This window comes from Ochotona princeps, chromosome 2, assembly GCF_030435755.1.
Source record: "Ochotona princeps isolate mOchPri1 chromosome 2, mOchPri1.hap1, whole genome shotgun sequence".
Classification (NCBI taxonomy): domain Eukaryota; kingdom Metazoa; phylum Chordata; class Mammalia; order Lagomorpha; family Ochotonidae; genus Ochotona; species Ochotona princeps.
Window position 1 is genome coordinate 159,366,397 of NC_080833.1, and position 22,427 is coordinate 159,388,823.

At 49.7% G+C, this 22,427-nt stretch overlaps 1 protein-coding gene across 1 annotated transcript in view; it reads left to right on the forward strand.

Annotated features, from left to right (window-relative positions):
• C2H1orf105 (chromosome 2 C1orf105 homolog) overlaps positions 1 to 21,735 on the forward strand; it is a 34,156-nt gene extending 12,421 nt beyond the window's left edge. Inside the window, exons 2-7 of the mRNA XM_058660680.1 lie at positions 46 to 131; positions 3,070 to 3,160; positions 9,826 to 9,891; positions 15,086 to 15,153; positions 17,972 to 18,039; positions 21,420 to 21,735. Coding sequence (XP_058516663.1) covers positions 46 to 131; positions 3,070 to 3,160; positions 9,826 to 9,891; positions 15,086 to 15,153; positions 17,972 to 18,039; positions 21,420 to 21,604 — 564 coding nt within the window. The 3' untranslated portion in view covers positions 21,605 to 21,735. The remainder of the gene's footprint in view (positions 1 to 45; positions 132 to 3,069; positions 3,161 to 9,825; positions 9,892 to 15,085; positions 15,154 to 17,971; positions 18,040 to 21,419) is intronic.
• The last annotated feature ends 692 nt before the right edge of the window (positions 21,736 to 22,427 follow it).

The following is a 22,427-nucleotide window of genomic DNA, read 5'->3' on the forward strand; positions in this document are numbered from 1 at the left end:
TCGCGGGTCAGACATTCTGAACCATTCTTTCTCTCTCCCCTGCAGCCTTCTGTTCCGAAGTTCGACAGGGTTCCCTGGCCTAGCGAGGCCAGCCTCCTGAACAAGCCTTTAGTGCTCAGCATCCCAGGAAGGTAATGGCTCAGCCACGGGGCGGGGGGTGCAGGCAGGACCTCACACAAGGGGACTTAGGAATGGGGACAGTCTCTCTTCAGTCCAGAAACCCAAGTCAGCTACCCTAAAAACAGAAAAGTCCTGGATTATTCAGAGAAAAAAAACAAGCGAGCACCAAGAACAGGCCTGGCTGGGCGGGCCAAGATCCCAAACACCCCCGGCTCTGCCATCAGCGCTCAACAGTGTACCAGAGTTTGTCCCCCAGACACGGGGCTCCTTAAATAAACACTTCTTCCCTCCGCTTCACCCCCACCTTTTTTCCATACCTTAATTTGAAATATTTAAATCTTAACTATTGAAATCTCAAACTTTGAATTCTCCTAATCTTCAAAGTTTTAAAAATAGTTCATGTTTTTATTTATGTGAAGGGTAGATGCTGAGAGAGAGAAGAAAGAAGGCACACTTCCATGCACTGGGTCACCTTCCCGATGCCTACAGTGGCCTGGGCTAGCCGAGCCTACAGTGGCCTGGGCTAGCCGAGCCTGAGGCAAGAAATCTAGAAGCCATCCCAAATCCGCCAAGCGGGTGGCGGGTCCTTGAACTGTCACCCGCTGCCAGCCAGGGTAGAGATTAGCAGGGAGTTGGGTCCGAATCCGAGGTGGAACTCGAACCCAAGCACTCAGCGCTGGGATGCAGCAATGCCAAGCAACATGTTCCCTTGGCACAGACACACAGACCATCAGTTCCTGTCTTTGTGGAGTAGCGGTGCCTACATCTAACGCCAAGGCTTTCTCCGTCAACCTCACAGTCCCCTCCCCTTCCAAAGAGACTGCCCTGAGACGTTCTTATTTCCCCGAATTGGAGAAGTGTGTATACAGGAAATATTTCTCTTGGAATAACTAGAGTTCCTCATCGCTCCCCCTTTGTTGGTGCTGTGATCCCTCGGTGGGTAGGGCTGTGCTCTAGGAAGGGCAAATGGAAAGAAGGGTGTGTTCAAATAATTTGGGGGAGCCTAGGAGAAACAGAGGAAGGGCAGGGAGAGGCAGGCCCGGGGACAGCAACTCAGGCCCCTCACAGAGGAAAAGGGTTGGTTCCCTGGCAAGGGGGTGGCTTGCTAGAAAGAAAGTCATACTTTCCAGAAAGAGTTGTCCATGCTCTTACTAAGCACCAATATATATACTGTCCTACCCACGGACCAGTCACTGCCCGAGGGACATCTGATCACTTTTCCCACACCGCTGTCACTACCCTTGCTTGGTCCACCACACAAAACCACAGTCCCCACAGGTAGCTGGGTAATCTTGTGTATTTTTAAAATGCAAGTGCTTTCCAGTGCCTGTTGTTCAGTTGTAATGCTTTTCTGTAAGTTTGAATTTATCCCAAGCAATCCATCAGCAGTTTCGTCAAGCCAAAGGATTGTTTGGAAAACAAAAACAGGATTGACCTAGCTCTGAATAAGCCCCTAGCTCATCAGCCCTTCAGGGGTCAGCGCGAGTGCAGACAGCTCAGCACCTGTCAGTTCAGGGTGGAGTACAAACTGCTGACAGATTGGCACAGTCATGAGCTGGTCAGAGGACGAAAGGGGACAGCCCGCCCTCTGCCCTAACCTCTGTTGCCTGCATGTATGTGAGGCCAGGGGACAGATGGGCTGACTTTTAGCAATTGGACTTTCTTTTTGTATAGTATGTGACTGCTAGTCCTGGACTTACGGGGCAACACCCTACAGGTCCCATTTGACCCCTTACCTTTACATATGCCCCTACAGCCAGGAGCCAAATGTTTTGGAGGTGGTCCTTTGCCCACAGCTGCCTTCTTGCCTGGCCCAGAGCCCAGCTGGTAGCCAGGGCACCTGTTGATGCTCACAGCCAGGGCCTGGTGTGTGCAGCGGCCGGTAGGGAAGAGGACCTTGCTCCTGCCGGCCAGCCCAAGTGGAGCTACTCTCAAGGAGGACATGCCTCAGGGGAGTGGTGCAGCTTTACTCATTCCGCTATGGATTTGGACAGATTTTTCAACCCGCTCAGAAAGCGGAGCTTATCTGCCCCGTGAGAATTCTGAGCCAGGGCCTGGGAGGTGGCTGCACTGCCCGGGAAGGTGCAGTGGGACTGCGCGGTCTTTGTAAAATGGGATTTGCTCAACTATCAATAGTTCTCACGAGTCCGGCCAAAGCCTTGGGTCCCAAGCTGGCTATTTTTAACAAGACCCTTTCTGAGACCTTTCGGGAAAGTTCTCGCTGTGCTGTAAGTGCTGCGCAGCCTTGGGCAGCCAGTCCCGCTGCAGATGGGTCTGAAGATGAGGGAACTTTCCTGAAATACATTCAGAGTGCCTCCGCTCTCAGGCTCTGCAGAGAGGCCCACCTCCGGTGGGCGTTGCTGCGCAGATCTGCTTTCCGTGGGGCAGCCCCTCGGTTAGCCTGACTCTGCCAACGCCACCCTTGCCGTCAGGCTCCAATCACACCGGGGCCTGTTTATAATGTGATGATGCTTCCCGAAATGGCTCAAAATGGGCCTCTGGTGTCTGCCAGTCAGCTCTTCCAGATCACCTATTCCATAAGAACGAGTCTGTGATGGCCCCCGCTCTCACAGGGCCCAGAGAAGTGGCAAGGAGAAACGAAAATGCAAATGCCTCACAAATACCAACCCCCCCCCCCCACATGCCTTTTCTTAAAAGCACAGTAGACAGGGGCCACCATGGCAGCATAGCAGGCAAAACGGCCCCAGCAACTCTGACAGTCCAGAGCTGCCACTGTGGAGTTTGAAATACAAATAAGCTGAGCTGAGTCGGGAGAGCCACACTACTGAGAGCTCCTTGGGGTAGGAGCCCCCTGGGGCAGCCCCATGGGAGCCCCACAGGAGGCAGCTCTGAGGTGCAGCCCTCGTGCTTGCTTGGTTTGCAGCACCCAGGGGCCAGCCTCTTCACCCCAGGGTCCTTGGGTCTAACCAGAGCTTGTTTCCATCTCAGATCACCACGTTCCCTGGGCGCTTTTCTGCCTGCATCCAGGAAGGACGGGGACCTATCAGCTGTGTTTCGTGTTCCAGATGTCTTATCAAAGGTACTGGAGGAAACTGTTTTTAGTTGCATGGAAGTAGCAGTACCTGCAGGGTGACACAGAGTGTGAACACCACTCTTCTATGTCCTTGGCGCGTGCTTGGCACGTCACTCAGCTTCAAGGAACGTTTGGGTGAAATGAACGGACGCCGCCTCTTCCCCATCTCAGGCGCCTCTGGGTCCCAGGCCACTACAACCAGGAATAAAAGCATAGCGTTCTAACATAAGAAAAGGAACCCAGAAGCCAAACATGGGGAGAGTTTTCCAAAGCCTTCAGGGGCTGCTTCTCGGTCCTAGCTCTTGGAGTCTGTGACCCCACAGCAGGTAACTGTGGCCTGACACCTTCCACTGGCCACACACATCCCTCTTCCCCTCCCTTTACCCCGTGACTGGCCGGGCGGACACTCAGAGGTGCTGGGCGTCACAGGGCTGCTGTGACGGGGTGGCGTCTGTGCAGCTGTTCCCTCCTGATGTGGCCACATGAGCCATTTCTTCACTTGAGATATTGCCCAGCACTCACGGGGCTGCCATCAGCAGTGCCCGAAGCAGTGCCTGACCCATGAGGAGTGTTTGGGAAGCGTGAACCACAATTAGGAGCAGCCTCCTGCAGGTCACCGAGTGCTTGCCAAGCCCTTTTAATTCGCTGTAATCTAAACAGATGAGTAAGTGTGGGGCTGCCCACACAAGGGGGTGGATGGGAAGGGGCAGTTACAGGGGGCCCAGGGAGGTCAGAGGCCTCCTGTCCGGCGCCTCTAAGTGGGGCAGGGTGGCCCAGGAGGGAGGGAGAGGGCACGGGATGTTCCTGGAGGATACGTGTCTACACTGTGTCTTGAGCAGAACATCTTTGCCCATAGGCAGAAGAGCCAGGGCAGAGAAGGAACTGCAAAAGGAAGGCGGTTGCAAAGATATGGAGAAGTCCAGGGCCTTCCTGGATGGGAACCAGGGATGGGTGAGCTCAGCCGGAGGATCTAGGGCCTGGCTGACCAAGAGCAGTGAGGCGGCATTGCAGGTTTTTAGCACTGACACCCTAGGCCAGCAAGGAGGTAGCAGTGGTCAACATGACATTCGCTCTTCCTGGAGGTGGGGCACGAGCCAGGAGGCTGGACTGGGCAAGCAGTTGCTTCTTAAGCAGTTCCCACTCTCGTCCCAGCTTTCCATCGAGTCTCAGTGCCTGATGGAAACTCAGGTACTAAGATGACCAGGCATCATGTGGCTGGGGCAGAAGACGGGAGAGGAGCGCATTTTCTGCTGAGCCAGGGAGATGAGAGGCCTTCTGCCACGGGGCTTAGCGTTCCGTGGCTGCAATGCTCACGGCTGACCACTAGGTGACAGTAGAGAGCAGTAGCTTAGAGCTGTTTGGCCAATGGCTGCTTAGGAGGCCAGTGGCTGGTGGAGTTCACAGCTCAAACTGTTCCTGCTGGGAGAGGAGATGCCGTTAGGTCATCCCCACCAGCCTTTAATGATTGGTGGGCGAAGGACAGTGTTCCCGAGACACTCCTGCACATTGGCAAAGCAAGCAGGGGACCTGGGATTCTTGTTCTGTTGGAGCAGTGGGCGGGTGTGTAGGGTCCCCTCCCTGCCTGGCCCGTGGGCTCCAACGTTAGAGTCTGTGTATGCCAAGCAGCAAGCATGGGCTCCGCCTGCACCTGCGCCTTTCTGGAAAGAGATTATGCTGCTGCCTCAGAGGAGTGGAATGCACTGTGGCCGCCCTAGCTCTTTAATCAGACACCTGCCTGCCAAGCAGCTACTGGCCGTCCTGGAGGCCCTGGCCCCGTGCGGCAGGGCAAAGGTCCTGCCACCTGGCTCCCTTCCTGATCATCAGCACAGACCGAAGAGCAGAAGTCTGTACAGCAACATTCCAAGTGGCATTCCTCCCCTGCCCTGCCCGGGGAGAGACCCTCGCAGATGGGGGTCCTCAGCCATGTGCCAGTAGCATTGTCCCTAATGAACAGAGACTTGGAGACAGTGACAGGGCGAAAGGGAGGGATGGACGGCCAGAGTGACACACACAGGGGCACAAGCAGAGGCGGAGCCTCAAAGTTTTAGGGAAGGCAAAGGCACAAACATTTCTTCATTGAAATATTTCCTGGGGAGAACTTTGTCCGCCAGACCTGCTGTTTCCTGGCATCGACTGAGGACTTCTCAGAATGCTGTGATGTGGGCAGGTGTGTCATACCAGTCTGGAGGTGGGCCCAGAGGGCACAGACGCAGCCACCGTGGCAAGGAGCAAGCAGCTGTGTGTTGCTGAGTGGGAACACTGCAGGCTGGGGACCCTGGGAGGAGCTGAGTGGGAGCAGGCAGAGTGAAGAGAGAGCATTCTTTATTCTGCCTTGAACAGCCCTGTGGCGAAGGCCCTGGCTGAAGGGCTGTGTGGTAGCAGATGGACGGCAGGGAAAGCATGGAGCGGGGTGGGGGTGAGGCCTTTGATTTCCTTCCCACTAAGAACTCCCCATTGTTTCTCTCTTATTGGTCCTACATTTTGAAAACTTGTGATCACCACGAAGTTACTCCGTGTACCTCTAAGTCTGTTTCCCAGTTGTATTGATTAAACACGTGGCTGCAGTCTTAAAGGAGCAGTAGCACTGCACACCGTGGGCCTGGAGTAGCGACAATGATGAGAACCGAGTTCCATGTGGCCAGATGGCGTGTGCTTGACTGTGTGTTATTCTGTGTGTGTTTGGGACATTTCCTAGTGGAGGTGAGAGCGTGTTTGAAAGTACAGTCAGCTTGCATTGAGGTTGTTAATAATCTCATTGAGGTTGTGATCATTTCAGAAGGAAAACGTGTAGGTGTGATAGCTCTTTGTTTGGAAAGTTGAAGTCAAGCTGTGGCGACTGCGCTGGGGACTCTGTAAGGTATAAAAATACGAATGCCTTCCCAGGGATGCTGTCAGTCCATCTTATCGCTGAGGAATAGCTGTCTGCCTTTGAAACTTTCATTTAAAAAAAAATAGCTAACTGCAACCAAATAAATATTGCATTGGAAAGAAATCTCCTAATCCTTTAGGGCCAGTTTCTGCGTTACATTCATTGAGGAACCAGGTGCCCAAGGTGAGGGCTCAGGTGAGTGGGAGGTATAAGGGGTGGGAAGAGGAGAACGAGATGTGTCAAAGGGCAGGAAGGTCAGAGGGCAGCCTGCCAGCACTCCTCAGATCAGACTTGTGACGCCTATTTTTAAAGTCACCGTCTGGTGCTCATGTGTTCCGTTTTGCTATGTGAACAGGTGTGAGACAAGGAAAGATGGGGAAGGGGGGAGAGGAAAGGCAGTGGGAGGGGCAGAAAGACTACGTCTGTTTCATCGGTCTAGGAGAAGTTCGGGCTGTGAGCCAACATCAGGGACCTCAGCAGCCATGTGAAGAGTAAGCGTTGGCTTCTGGGGAGTGGCCGGAATCTGCACCCTGTGCCAGTCACACTACAAACAGGCTGCCGTCTCTCTCATGTCACAGTGCCGTTTGCTGCCAGGAGGCCAGCTGCTTGAGAAATGACAGCCCCATGAACATTCCAGGGCCTCGGGCTGCAGGGATGATGTAAGCGGGGCTTGTGCTGCGAGCCCAGCCACCCCTCTCCTGCTTGTGCTGCTGCTGCTGAGCTGGCCAGAGGGAGACCAGCAGCGGAACGCATTGCTCAGACGGAAAAGCCCGAAGGGACGGGGGACAGGAGGCCGACAGAGCGTAATTCTGCACTGACCTGGGGTGTACCTGCCCCAGATGCCTTCCTTGGTCCCCCTGGACCCTCGCTGCCCTCTCCAGGGGGATGGAGTCACTCTGCTTGGAGCCAGAGCCTCAGCTGGCAGTGAGCTGGAAGCTTAGAGGGTCAGCGCCCCTGCTGAGACCATCAGCAGGAGAGGGAATGCCCAGGGGGTGTACGTCACTCACCAGTCACTCAGGGTGCTCACCTGAGCTCTTCAGATGGGCAGCCAGGGCTCCTTGCAGCCTTGTTTATAGAATGAGTTTCCTACACAGTGACACTAGTGATGCTAGAGTTCTCCCTTAGGGCAGTGTTGTGACCTGCACGCCCCATGTACTTTATGTGTGTGTGTGTGTTTATAAGTGAGTTGATTCGATCAAAACATGATTGTTTTCAATGCCCCCAATAACTCGTTCATTCAAATAAACTGCTGGACAGTGTGTGTCCGATTCGAAGATTAATTCTAAAGACACAAAGACATGTAAAGCCTGGCACCTGCTATTAAACAACTCTCAGCTTCAAGGAACAAACAAAACATGAGGAGGAGGAAAGGTATAAAATGGAAAAGAACTAGACCGAGTTCTGTGTTGGAATCAGAGACAGGCACCAAACTCGTCATAAGGGTAGGAAATGACAGGAAGGCAGGGGAAAAGGTTTTGAGGAAGTAATGCCTATCTTATATCTGAATACATGTAGAGTTATCAAGGCCAGGCAGGACAATGTATAAAACATTTTGCCGTTCAGGTTGTATGGGATTCTGCCTATCATGGTTGTGGGACTCCAGCGTGTCTGCAGGCATATTAACAGCCAAGGAAGACCCTGCCACAGGCCTTGGAGCTCTCACGAGTGCACTGGTTGCTTGGTTTCCAAGAAACTGATCCCACTCCCTGTAGAATCTAGCAGTATTGTTCTACAGAAACCAGAAGTTTGGAAAAAGTGAAGGAGTTAATGGCAAGGCACACAAGAATCTGCTTGTAACTGCCCAAAACAAGCACAGCCACCCAAAGATGAGTCTCCCAGGCCCCTCGCCTATCCAGACCAAGTGTGCCGCCTTGAGGAAGCTCTGCCTACCCCTCTGTTTGGACATGGCCAGCCTCCTTTCCGAGGGCCCGGAGGCATCGTTGCTCCTTCTGTGATGTCCACCGGCTGCCCAACTTTGAATGCAGCTGCCGAGCCGTGTCCTAGTCTCAGGTCTCCCAGAGGACAGGCAGGCATGAGCGTCAGCCAGCGCCGCTCTTAGGATGCTATCAGAGACGCCAGAAGAGAGAGAGGACGACTGCTGAGGGTAAACTCAGTCCTCAAAACAGGACTCAGCATACACAGACACCCCCATGCCACCAGACGCTCTGGGCACACCCCCTGGCCCCTTAAAACAGAGGACTCAGCACACACAGACACCCCCATGCCACCGGACGCTCTGGTCACGCCACCTGGTCCCCGTTCCTCAGTCACCTGTTGTGGAATTGATGTGTTTCTCTTGCGTGTTCTTACTGCTCTGTTTTCTGGCTTGGAATGCACTCTCCTCTCCTGTTCACCTACCAAGTGATGCCTGTTCTTTCGAGCCCTCTCAGATCCCTTCCTGCCCTACTCCCAGGTGAGCTCGAAGATGCCCTGTGGTCTCCCTGGGGCCTCACATCTTGCAGTCAAAGCACTTTCGGCACTACCACCCTGCTTGGCACACACTTTGCTGGTCACAACAAGCTATGTCTTGGGCATGTTCATGGCCCTTGCCCCTAATGAATAGGCAGATGAATGAATTTCTTGTCTTCTTTAGGGCCATCAACTTCATCCTATTCATCTTTGTGACCCCATTGCTGCACCCACACTTACATATGGTGGCCTCATAATAGATGCTTGTTGTTGAATGAATCAGTCTAGTCATCCACACTCATACTTTAACATACCAACCCACAACCCTGTAATGCTGAGTGTATTCTTTGAAAACCTCCCATAAAAGTGAAACACATTTTCAGTATCTGCCAAGTGAACCCAGCATTGTCAGTGGTTTTCAGTCCCCAACCCCCAGAATTGCCTCCTCTCTGAAGGCTAAAGGTCACCAATCCAGCACACCCCAGACACTCCACATGCTGTGCCCAAACCTCCTGCTTCTCCCTGTTTCCCGCACTGCCCAGGGCTGCGGGAGAGGCTCGGGGCACATGTGCGATGAGAGGCCACCAAGACGCCCACGTAGGAGAAGGCTTCTGTTGCTGGCCATCACCCACTTGTCACTAAGGCCTGCCTGCCCCAGCTGTCCATAGCTTCACAAAAACATGTCACCACTGAGAATAAGAGAGAATACCAATGCACAATTTTAGCCTCAAGTTAGTCCCATTGCCCCCTCCCTGAACCTTTTACCAGAGAGAGATGAGTTCCTCCTGTCCCACGTGGCAGGGCCCTGGCCCTCTCCTTCAGCCGCTGCAGAGTGGACATCAGGAAGAAGGTGGTGCTTGCAGGGAACACACAGGGTGCCCACCCTGTCACCATGGGCCATCCACTTCTGTTGCAGGGCCAGTTGCTCTTCCCCCCAGGAAACTGAGGGGCTCAGGGCTCACTTGCCCATGCCAGCTCTGCCTGTCACTTAGTTTGACAGGCAGAGGTGCGGTGGTGTGAAGTGGTGTTGGAGCAAAGATGTTGGAGAGCTAACACTGGGCTGGAAGGCAGGCAGGAGACAAAGGATGGCATTGGTAATGGCCGGTGTGCAGTTGGCAAGCAGAGACCCCGCTGGATTTTGGTCTCAGCCCCTGCCCTGGCCTCCTCTGCCAACTGTCCCCCTGCTTGTACCACCATATGTGGTAGCTGCAAGACCACTGCTGGGTCTGTGGCTCACTCCGTCCTGCCTCAGCCCTTTCTGAACCCCTGAAGCAAAGCCCAGATTCAAACTCTATCCTGTGTGGCGTGAGGCCAGAGTGCCCAGCTCAGTGTAATGGAAGGGAAGGCTGTTATCGCTAACCCCCCACCTGTCTTTGTCCTTCTTTCCTTTCAGGACAGGAAGACCCAGATGCTACTCCAAACCAAGCCATTGTGTTCTGCCTGTCAAGAAATACACACGGTAGGGAAGGGGTGTGTGAGAGGTGGGCCTGGGTGCTTTGTGGGCTCAGGATTCCTTGTCCCTAATCCAAGCCCTGCAGAGAGACTGCAAGAGGACCCCTTGCAAGGAAGATCTTGATAGAGGCCACAAATGAGGAACATTGACCTTGAGGCACCATCCACGGGCACCACAAGATAAGTCTGCCTAATTTCAGCAAGGCCAAGGACAGCAGGTGGGCGAAAGGAAGCCGGAGAGATGAATGACTTGGCTTTGGATTCCTATGCAACGGCACCTTCAGGGAGGTTTAGATGGTGGAGGTTCTCCACCCCTTGAACATCTCTCCAACGCCAAGGCACTCACAAACCTCCACCCTGGCCATCATGAGGCAGGCAGCTCAGCCTTTGGGTTTGTCGGTAATTCAGCACACACCTCACAAGAGACCTGCAAAGGGAATGGGGGTGTCCTCTGGCCTGGGTACCCATAACAGGTGTGTGTGTGGGGGGGAATTATGGGGCAGGGCACATCTTGGTAAAATATGAAGGACATTGAGGAGTATGTGGAGGGAAGAAGGACATCTGTCCGAGCCGATGGCCTGTTACCAAAGAGACGCTCTACCAAGTCAGGGCTCAGATGTGGTTCAATTCAAGCCTTCAAGCTAGTGTTGGGAGAAGGCTTTGGGTAAGGGTTAATTTAGTTCTTGGTTGGGTTTGTGATTCTCCTTTGCCCTAGCTGAGAAGATAAGCTGGGTGAACTGTGAGAGCCAGGGCAGGGGATAGGAGAAAGGTAACACCTGTAAAACAGGCCCCTTAACTGGATTCATGGCCAACCTGCCAGAGACAAGTAGGTTATGGAAAAGAGCAGCGAAATGTTATGAAACTTTGGGGAGATTTAGAAGTTTAACTGAAGCTACTGGCATAGCTATACCTGGCAGTTGTCATCTGTATTCGCATTCTACGTAATTAGGATCTTGGTGTTCAATATTTGTTTTGACTGGAGTCTGGGAATTAGAATTGGGTTCTCTTGACATCCTATTCCTGGACTAATCTGTGTCTACTTTTAGAAGGCCCTGACCCAGGCCTGTCGTGGCCTCGCCCGCTGGCATGCTGGACACCGCAGCAGCTGTCCTTTTACATCTTCGCTCTTGCCTGGGCCAGACACGAGTGGAACCCTGTGCTTTGGTTTTAGTATTTGCTGTAGCATCTAAAGGATGTCCTCAAACACTAAAGCTCTCGGGTCTTTTCCTACTGCTGCCAGATCCTGGGAGGAAACTGCAGAGAGTCAGAACAAAGAAACCCAGTAGCCTTGCCTGGCTACCTGCAGGTGGAGGGCTGTTGATCTGCTGCTGTGACATTCAGACTTCCTTCTAAGGGAATTGCAGATCCCAGAAGGCCATTCAACAGCCCAGAGGAGTCCAAGGGAGCTTCCTCAACCAAGTAAAGACCATCTCCTGAAAGCCCACAATTAACATCGTACTTAGTGGTGAAAGACTTGGCACTTTTCCTAAGATCAAAGTTATCTTTTTTTACTATTTCTTTCTAACACTGTACTGGGAAATTATGGCAAAAAAAAAAAAAAAAAAAAGAAAAAAGAAAAAAAGCCATTCAGATAAGAAAGAAAGAGGTATGGACAGCATTGTGATACAGTGAGTTTAGCTACTGCTGACAACACCACAGTGCTGGTTCAAGTCCCAGCCGCTCTGCTGCTCATAGTTTCCTGCTCATGCACCTGGGAAAGCAGCGGAAGATGGCCCAAGTGCTTGGCCCTGCCAGCCACGTGGGAGACCTGGAGGAAGGTCCAGCTTCAGCTTTATCCAGACCCTGATGTTGGCAGCCATCTGGAAAATGAACCAACAAATGGAAAATCTCTCCCTCTCTCTCCCTCTATCCCTCTCTCTCTCTCCCTCTCTCTCTCCCTCCCATCCTCTCTCTCTCCTCTCTCTCCCTCTCTCTCCTCTCTCTCTCCTCCCTTTCTCCTCTCTCCTCTCTCTCTTCTCCCTCTCCCCCTTTCTCCCTGTCTCTCTCCCCCTCTCTCCCTCTCCTCTCTTGCTCCCCCTCTCCTCTCGCTCCCCCCTCTCTCCCTCTCTCTCCTCTCTCTCCTCTCTCTCCCTCTCTCTCTCCCTCTCTCTCTCTCTCCCTGGTAGGCATGAGAACCAGGACTGGGACAGGCATGGCTAGACACAGTAGCACCCACCAACACATGTGTGGGCTGGATAGTGGGGCTGGTTGGGTTGAACTAGGCTTCAATGCCCATTGACACATATGAGAGCTGAATGGGATGTGGGACAGACAATACTGGCAAACACCGGAACCATGGCAGGAGGCGGTCCTGATGGGGTTATTGCCCCAGAGAAAGAGATGTTCCCCACTGTGCTTTAAAGCATCTGTCTCCCAACAATTCCTGTTCCTTTTAATACACCAATTTTGTCATCCTTCCACTAACTACATTGCTCTCTAATTAACACTGTCAAACCCTTTATGAGGCGGGACTGTATGAGGCAGGTGTTTGGCACACTTAGTCACTGCCTGGAACACTCTCATCCCCTATAAGAAAGTCAAGTTCAAACAGCAATTCCATTCTTTATCCCAGCTTCCTGTGTATGTGCCCCAGGAAGTCATCAGGTGATGGCTCAGTGTGTAGGTCCCTGACACCCACTGGAGTGGCCTGACTGGAGCTCCAGGCTTCTGGCTCCCGCTGTCAAGCCTTTGGAAACTATACCAGCAGACAGGGGATCTCTTTCTCCTGTCCTGTACCAGCCAGATAAAATGAAAATCAAACAATAATTGTTGGAAATTAGAAATGGGGGAAGGGACTGGAGTCACAGGCTAATCCTCCACTTGCGACATCGACAGTCGCTTAAGAGCAGTTCATCACCTGGCTGCTCCACTTCCAAACCAGCTCCCTGCCAGTGGCCTGGGAAAGCAGCGGTAGATGGTCCAAGGCCTGGGACCCTTGCACCCATGGAGACCCAGAAGAAGCCCCTGGTCCCAGGTTCTGATCAGCTCAGCTCTGGCCTTTGCAGACGTCTGAGGAGTGAACTGGCAGGTGGATGTTCTCTGTGTCTCTTCTGCCTCGTTTCTGTAATTTCTTCAAGTAAGTAAATAAATAAATCAGAAAGAAAGAAAGAAGTGAAGAGAAAGAAAGGAAGAAGAGAAAGAAATGGAGTCACTCCTTTGAACATTTTTATTTTGAAGTAGGAGTTTGGCGAGCCGTGGTACAGGGGTCGTACTGCCACCTGTGAGGTCAGCATAGGTATGAGCGCCAGTGCAATCCCCAGCTGCTCCACTTCTTACCCAGCTCCTTGTGATACGCAAGGAAAACAGCAGCAGATTCCCAAACCCTGCGCCTCTGCCACCCACGTCGGAGCCCAGAAGGAGTTGGCGCCTGCTTCAAGCTGGCTGAGGGCTGGTTGTGATGGCTGTTTGGGGAGTGAGCTAGCAGAGGGAAGCTCTCTCTCTCCCTCTCTCTCTCTTCCTTGATCTCTTTCCCTCTCTGTAACTCTGCATTTCAAATAAATAAATTTCTTTAAAATTAGGACTATCTGTTAGGCAGGCATTCTGTAACATAGGAGAGTTGGCTTCAGAAGACTGTTCATACTCTTCATTTTAACAAATGACTTATTGATTGCTGTTACGGGTCAAGTATTTAATAATGAGACACAATGCCTGCCTTATGGAGCAAATAATGTCAGTACAATGCGGTGCATGTGTATAGAACTGGATCTGGTAGGGAGGGGAGGAGCAGGCAAAGTAAAACCCGGGAAAGTCTTTGGGGAAAAGAAAGTCGGCCGGGTTTGCAAGGAGGAGTAGGAGTTCCCATGATGCACTGTTTCTGAGAACCAGAAGCAGTGTCTGTGGCAGCCTCCTGCTGCAGCCTCTTCCGCCACATGTGCAAGCAGGGTCCATGTCTGTGGCAGCCTTGTCCTGCCGCATGCGCACGCAGGGCCCTTAGCATGCAGAGCTGGCCTGCCGCAGCCTTGTCCTGCCGCATGCGCACGCAGGGCCCTTAGCATGGGGAGCTCGCCACTGGGGAGACAGCTTTCTGCATCCCTCCTCCAGAAAGGATCCACCTGCCACTAAAAGGGCAGAGTCTGCTTCTGGCACGTTCTCAGTCCCTTTTAGGAAAATGGAAATCTCCCCTCAGGTTTTCACTAAAGCTTTAGCTGCCCTCCGCTAGCTCCCTCCTTTCAGGTAATAAATTAGGACAATCGGATTAAATGCAGTAAGTGCTTGGCATTGAGATTGAGGTTGGTTTTTTTGTTTCTATTTTGGAGCACCCCTAGAAGTCCTCGACAGGTTGTAAACTGCAGTGTTATTTACCCTAACTTTAAGTCAGAGCCCTCCTGGTGTGAGGCACTCCATGAACACTTGCACCCGCACTTTCAAATCAAGAGGCTAATGTGTCCGCACGGCCCACCATGAGGCCTTCATGAAGGGCACATTGACAATTGTGAAGTGTTTCACATCACTCCCCTTCATCCAGTCATTTGGTAAAACAGAACGAAGCAGTTCTTACACAAACATTGTGTTAGGAGCTGGGAATACAAGAATGAAGAAGTGATCTCTGCTCTCACAGAGCGGAGCCTACCAGGCAAGCTCAGCACCAAATGCAAGGCAAACCTCCGAGTATTCCCACAGCAGGAGCTCCAAGCAGACGTGAGCAAGGCGGAGAATGACCGGGAGACTCTGTGACAATGTAGCTCTTGACACGCACAGCATCTCTAAACAGATTTCAAAGTCTAACTAGTCTTGGGGTATTACACGTTCAGACCTGATAGCTGAACAAAGGCACCATGAGTTAAGGGTGCTAGTCTGTGCTTTGTTCGTATTATAGATACACACACACAAACTCTAAGAATTTTGTTTATTTGAAGGCGATCACAGAGGAAGAGACAGAGAAGAAAAGCTCCCGCACCCACTGCCTCACTCCTCAAAAGGCTGCAGTGGCCAGTGCCGGTCAGGCCAGAGCTGGGAGCCAGGCACTCTATTCAGGTCTCCCTCTCTTGCTTTCTCAGACACATTGATAGAAAGCTGGACCTGATGCCCACCTGGGGTGCTGTTGCTGCAGCTGGTGGCTTAGCCTTCTGTGCCACAATGCTGGCTCTACATTATGACTTTAACATCAAGTACAGTTCAGGTTCATCAAAGTTACACTGTATGGTTAATTTAAATCAGCAGGCAGTTATGGGTAATGTTCTAAATGAGACTTTCTTCCTCAGATGCAATCAAGACCCGTGAGAATCCCAGACGGCCTCGCAGTGTCCTTCAAGAATGTTGGGAATCACAGGTACGCCAGAGGTTTTATTCAGGACATCTCTAATTCTGGACATAGTTATTTGGAGACACAGGATGACTTGGGATGTTTAAGGAAAGCTTTGGGAATGGGATAACAGACAGATTTTATTTTCTGATTAGAGAGCCTGAAAGACACACTTCACTATTCTTCTTGAACAACTTTACAAACTATTGTGTATTTCCTTGATAACTCAGGCAGAACTGGAGATAAGTTCATATGTCAGCAACGTACCTGAATCACAAGATATGGATGATCACATATACTGTGTCCTAAATCCAGGACATCCTCTCTCCTTTTTAGTGATTGAAATTCCTCTTCTCTGCTTGTTTGGTTATCATGTGATACTCTCTTATCCATACAAGTATAAAAAAGTTCCTGGGTTTGGTTTGTCAAAGTTTTGTTTTAGTTTTTCTGACATCATACAGAGAAGGATTATTTTTTTACTTTGTTTAAAAATTCAAAGTATGGGGCACAGAAAGGTAACCTAGCAGCTAAAGTCCTCGCCTTGTGTGCCCCAGAATTCTATATGGGCACAGGTTCTAATCCCCGGCAGCTCCACTTCCCATCCAGCTCCCTGCTTGTGGCCTTGGAAAGCAGGCGAGGATGGCCCGAAGCCTTGAAGACCCTGCAACCGTGTGGGAGTTCTGCAGGAAGCTCCTGGCTCCTGGCTCCTGGCTTTGGATCGGCTCAGCACCAGACATTGAGGCCACTTGGGGATTGAATCAACAGAGGGAAGATCTTACTTTCTATCTCTCCTCCTCTCTGTTTATCTGCCTATCCAATAAAAATTAAATAAATCTTTAAAAAAATGAACCTCAAAACATGTTCTTACCTTGGATAAGCCATCAATGTGGGTCAACTTGCCTTGCAATAAATAGTTATCCTGACATATAATCAATCAAAAAAATTATGCAATGAAATTTAATTTAAACTTACAAATCAATAGTATCTTATAGAGAACTATGATGTTGGGGAAAAAAACGAATGAGTCTTTTTCTAACCTTGTGTCACAGTGGTAGACACAGTGTAGAAGTTCTGATTCCTTCTATGATTGAAGCCATGTGCTTATTCCAGGTAGACAAGCTCAGGGAAGAGGTGGGTATTCGGGTAATATCACCCCTAGAAACGCTATTGCTTGTCTATCCTGTCTTTGTATTTTTAAAGAGCTCTTACATCAAATCATGATAACATATTTATCCTAATAATTATTCGTGCAAGACAATGGACTCAAATTAGGCATTTCTACACAAAATGAAATTCCACTCTCCCATGAAAGTCTTTTAAAATACAAAAGATTTATCTATCTATATTTGAAAGGTAGAGTGACGGAGACAGAGACATGCTGAGAGAGAGAGAGACTTCTCTTCTCGAATTCACTCCTCCAATTGGCCACTAGAACCACGACTGGGACAAGCTGAAGCCAGGAGCCAGGAACTTCCTCCTGGCCTGCCGCATGGATGGCGGGGATCCAAGCGCTTGGGCGTCCTCTGTTGCTTCTGAGCAGCACTAGCAGGGAGCGAGATTGGAAGTGGAGTGGTCAGGTGAAGGAGACTTTTGAAATGTGTGGTCTCCTTTTCTTTATCTTGCAAGTTCAATCCTTTAAATAAAGTTGCAATCCCAGAATGGTTAGTTGGTTTTATCTTAAACAAACAGCTATTCTCCATTTAACGGTAAGAATTAGCATCCTATAATCATGTCAACACCAACCAGAAATAGCACCTGATTCATTGTTATGTTTTGCTTTTTGGTTCTTTCTCAATACTTTACAGGAAAATGTATCACTTCTGTTTGAGGCTTATCTTAGATGAGTATAAGTCAGGAACTGGTTCTGTTTATAGCTTATAGAATCTATTCTTGTAGTTTTAAATCTCACTGCATATACATGTCAAATCAACTGTGCTCAGTGAAATAATTGGCTTTTAAAATGACTACCCTTATAGCCTTTGAAGTAATTATGATCTTGTTGAGCGGAAGGAATGTATAGGAGAATGATGGAGCGAAAAAGAGAAGCGATGGAGAAACAGATACACATTTGTTGAATTGTGAAGCCCGTAGATTTTAACTATTTGGTCTTGAACAAATCACCTATCTGTTTACCCCAGATGGACAATCGAAGAGTGCTCCTTTTTCTTTTTTTCAGTCTCCATAAGTCTTCCACGGGCAACTGCATAAAATACACTGGTTGGCATGGCTGTATTTTTGATAGTAATGCAAAAATAACCTTGGAATATCTCTGTAGAAGTAGAAATAATGAAACAAATATAAAACCTTAGATAGCTTAACAAAGTTTACCAATTTTCTGGTTTTTAGGCATTAGACGTCTAGACACATATGCAAATGCCTTGTTTTGGGTAAGAGTTACCTCCACAACCTGACTGTCAGGAGAAGTGGAATGTGGCCGGGACATTTTGTCTAACGTTGCAAGTTTAACCAGAATATTCTTAGTTTTGCTCATTAAGGGTAGATTACTGATATTGAAGATTTGTTGCATTTTTTGGTAGCAATTGGAGAGTTCTTTCCTTAATCCCTGCTATTTTTAGACATATTCTTGCAGTGGAACACAATTTTTAATTGAATATTTTTTTTTTCAAAAGTTTATGATGGCCACTAAGTCCGAGGAGCGTGAGACTTGCTGGTTTGGGACTTGCACTGCGGCAGTCACCTGGTTACCAGGCTAGTTACCAGTCACCTGGTTACTAGTCAGGGACTGGAAAGCTCATCATCTGTGCTGTAAAACATGTAAAAACGCATCCCTTTCCACCAAGCCTTAGCAAATTAACATATCTGTTTTCTTGCTTTTTCCAATCAGAACAATGAATCTTCATCAATCCCCAACAGCGGCCTGTTCTAAACCTTCCCATGATGCCATACCAACAGGTTTGCTTTCTTATAGAATAACCGTAGCACAACACGTATTATGCTGACAGTGATAGAATGAAAAGCTTAGTCCTAAAGATACTTTCTAAACCTCTGAGCAAATTTCCATTTTCTACTTCTATCTGTTACAAGTACTGCCTTTTGATGTATGTGAACTGGTCCACAGGCCTGCCTGTCCCCTCTTTCCGCTTCCCTTCCCCTTAGCATGTTGTGTTCTCTCACAGGTCCTCTCACGTCTCACGGATCTGGCCAGTAGCCCACTTACTGAAGAACTTGCTTAGGGACAGGACACACACTAGAGAAAGAGGTCGCTGTGCAGGCGGGTCCTGAGAGAGCAACCGAGTGAGGAAAACCCCCAGGCAGCCGCAGCACAGCTCTGGACCTCTCCCCCAGCAGGTTCCCTGAAACACCGGCCTTTTCACAGCTGCTCAGTGCTGTCCTTATCTTCCTCTGCTGCTGACAGAGCAAGCACAGAGCAGCTCTCTCCAGACTGGCCAACTGCCATCCTTCAGAGGAGCTGACACTGGGCAGGCCACTCTCTGGGGGTGACGTCATTTAAGGGGTCAGGGTGACACTTGAGTGACTTTGTCCTTCCCTTCATCTTGCTCATCCTCTCATCTGCTCCCAAGTTACGTGACGTCACCCAGAGCCATCGGTTAGGGGATGCTTGTAGTAAGAATCAGGATCAGTGTTTCGGCCTTAGACAGATAAGAAAGACTGAACTTTATCCGGGGAAATTACAGGGGAGCCAAATTAGAACTGAGCCAAGAGGGTATCTGGAGGATAAAAGGGCTGTCTTGAGGCGATGCTGGGAGGGATGCGGGGAGACTCGGGAAACAGGTTAACATCTACTCAGAGAGCGGGAAGAGCTGCTAGTCCCATGCTGGTGTGCACGGCCTGGGCACACACCCAAGCTACAGCGCTTAGAGCATGTTGCTGAAGCTGTACATGTCTGTGCAGGGTCCCATGCTGGTGTGCACGGCCTGGGCACACCCAGGCTGCAGCGCTTAGAGCATGTTGCTGAAGCTGCAGGTGTCTGTGAGGGGTCCCCTGAGGACACCAAGTGGCCGGCTCATCCCTGTGAACATCGCTGCCAGTCATCGCCTACCTTAATTGCTTGGTCACAGCAGAGCTTTCTTGTATCTATAGTGAGCTAAACCTTATAAATTACAAGTAATTCTTTTTTTTAATTTGATTGTTTTATTATATTTTTGATAATCTTTACATAGTTAATTAGGGGAAAAAAGGTTCAAGGGCTATAGGAAAGGGGTAAGACTATTATTTCCATATTGTTTCCTTCATATATCTGAGGTAAAGGGGAGTATTAAGGGAGAAGCCCCACCCAGTTTCCCACCCACCCCAAGTCCCCCATGTGGGGCATGCTCTGAGATACTTGCTCAGGTGGTTTTGATAGTTCACCAGTTATGAATTGCTGCCAGCCTCACCACTCCAAGCACGATGAGGTCGTTGAAGAATCCACTGATTGACATAGTCCATCATAGAGTCTCCATTTGCCCAGTATTTCGCTGCCAACATATAGCTGAGGTGGTTGATTGACTTGTTCTGTCTTCTGTCTTTTCTTGGTTAAGGTTCTGACTCTGGCATTTTGATTGGGGAGATCCCCAAAGAAGCTTTGTCTGAGGTGTTCCCAGACCAGATTCTTGTGTGTTCTAGCAAGCACAGGGTCTGGCACAGTCCATCGCCCCAATCAGCTGGTGGTTGCAATTGCTGGGTTGGTTCTGTTCTCAGCCCCAATTTCCACTGGAACCAATGGGTGTGGCAGTCCAGCCTGGTTCTGTCCAGCACATACTCGGCCTTCATGTAAACCAGTGGGAGCTGCAGCCTAGTCAGAGCGACCCACAATAACCCCCACCAGGCACACCCCCTACCCGGTTTTGCCAATATGTATAGCAGACTAGTCCAGTCTGTCCCTCATCCCATTTGGCTCTCATACATGTCAATGGGTATTGAAGCTTAGTTCTATCTAATCAGCTCAACTATCCAGCCCTCATGGCTGTTGTTGAGTGCTTCTCTGTCTAGCCACCCCAGCCCCGTCCTAGTTTTCGTGCCCTCCCGTGGAAGTGGTAACCCAAGAGGGAGGAGCCCACTATTTCCCTCCCAGGTTGCTCTCACTCCCGGATTATGCACTCTCTAGGTGGTTCTGTGGTTTGACTTGACAGAACTAGCCCCCAGTGCCAGCTTCTGCCAGCTGATGCCGTGGCTAAGCCCAAACAACCCTCACCTACTCTAATTTTTGTTTGCACCAGTGGGAACAGTCAGCCCAGCGTGGCTTTTCCCTGATCTAGTCCACATGAGGCCCACAGGTGTTGTATCCCTGCTTAGTCTGGTCTGCCCCCATCCCAGCCCACGCTCTCCAGTGGGAGTAGCTGTCCGGCAAGGGGACCTACAAGTAATTCTTAATGAACACTAAGGTGGTACAAAGAACCTATCTCTATAAGTGAAGGAAGTTCCTTTCGGATTCACTTATTTTGCTTTGAGTTGGGAGTTTTATGACACCCACAGGCTGTTGGTCTGGGTAAACATGGGTACCCATGCTAAGCACTGCCTTGAGCCTCTCTCCTGGCACAGTGGTGGGAAATGGTATAAAGAACATTAAGTCACGATTAAAGAATTCTTCTGGTCCTCTGTCCAGTTGTGCCTGTGGCCATTTGCATTAAAGAGATGAGACCAAACTAGATCCTAGGTTGAAAACCCTGTAGCCTCACTCACAGCGTTTCGGCTGGTCCGAGGAGCCTGTGGAGAATTCTGCCTGCCCCTTCATTCAGGCTCCAGACGCCCAATGTGAGCTGTCACTGTGCATGGATTTACTATTCTTCAAGAACTCTGTCTTCTGGAAAACTTGAGTAGCAACCTGCTGTTTTAGTAAAAAATCAAATTATACTTGAAGAAGAGTTCAAGATGATACACATTTAAATTATTTCACAGAACAAAGATTCTTTTCGAAATGTAAGCACTTCTGTTTCTACTGTAGCTTTTCTGAAAGATAGTATTAATATTTTTTTTTCCCAAAGAAGAAAGCTATGTGTGCCCCTGGAGAGTCTCTTGTGTGTATTGAATCTTCTTTATCCTTTGGCTCATCTTACAACTCAAGATATTTTATGTCTTCATATTTTTATCTAATTGGCTATGACTCCTTAATACTTAAGTTTTCTTTCTGGGTTCCTTTGGCTTCTTCAACAAGGTCCGTAGAAGCTTAAATAAAGGCTGTGTAGTAAAAGAGGGTTCAATGAAAAGATTCTTAGGTACATTTTGAGTCTGTTTTCTGCATCTGCAGAAGTCTTTGTGGCCTGTGGTTATCCGGGTTTCCTTTAAGAATAGAATCGAAGGAGTTTGTTTTCTCTCCCTACACTTCCCTCCAGAGAGCCTTCATTACAGGCTGCCCATGCTGGGACCCAGGACAGCCGTCTTCCACAGACTTCTCTCAGCTACCTACCAAGCTTTGCAGAACGTGCAGCAACCTTCTTTACTCAGAAAGGAACCAACAGTCAAGACAGTGAGGGTGAACTGCTCAGACAGAAAGCGGCCTCATCCGGCCCACCTCTGATGCCAGCACGGCCTCCTCTGATATCCCCAGCTTTGGAATTCTTGCCACTAGCTTCTCACTCATGTCTCCTGAGGACAAAATGGAGTCATTTACATGATTAAAGTACAATACATTTAGTTTGTTAAAGTATTTATTCATATTATAATGGGTAACGTACTTCTGTTTCTGCCAAAGTTATTTCAGCAATTTGTTCAGGGCAGGGACGGGAAATTCCCCCATGAATTCAACCTGTTAAGAATGAAGGAAAGGAAGGGAGGTTGCTCTTCTACTTCAGGAATAGGGGAACTTGTGGTGCCCAGATTTTGAGATCCCCAGAAATCACCAGGAGTCTGAAGTTGATCCAAGTGCACAAGGATGGTTTATTCAAGCTCAGCACATCCGAGCCTGGGTTTTTGGTTGAGAGCAGGCAGCTGGCTGACCGTCCAGCCGGCTGGGACCAACACCCCTTACTGGAGTGTGGCCCCGAACAGCACATTCCTAGGGTTTTTATAGGGCCAGTCCACAATAGCTTGAAAAGGGGCAATTCACAATAGCCTGCAAGGTGAGGGGAGCTACCACACATTCCCAGCCTGTCTCAGCTGGACAGCAACTACGGGAAGCACCCACTTAATTACTTGGAGCCACCTGTGAGATAGCCACACTTAGGTGGGCCTTGATTCATGAGAATTGGGGTCCATCAGTGCTAAAGGTCACATAGGCCATTTGGCTTACAAGCTCACACAGTTTCTTAGTAGCAATGAGTCATGAACAAATGATTGGGATTTTGATACTGAGTTTCTTCAAACTGTGCCTGACTTGTTCTCAGCTCACCTCCTCAGTACCC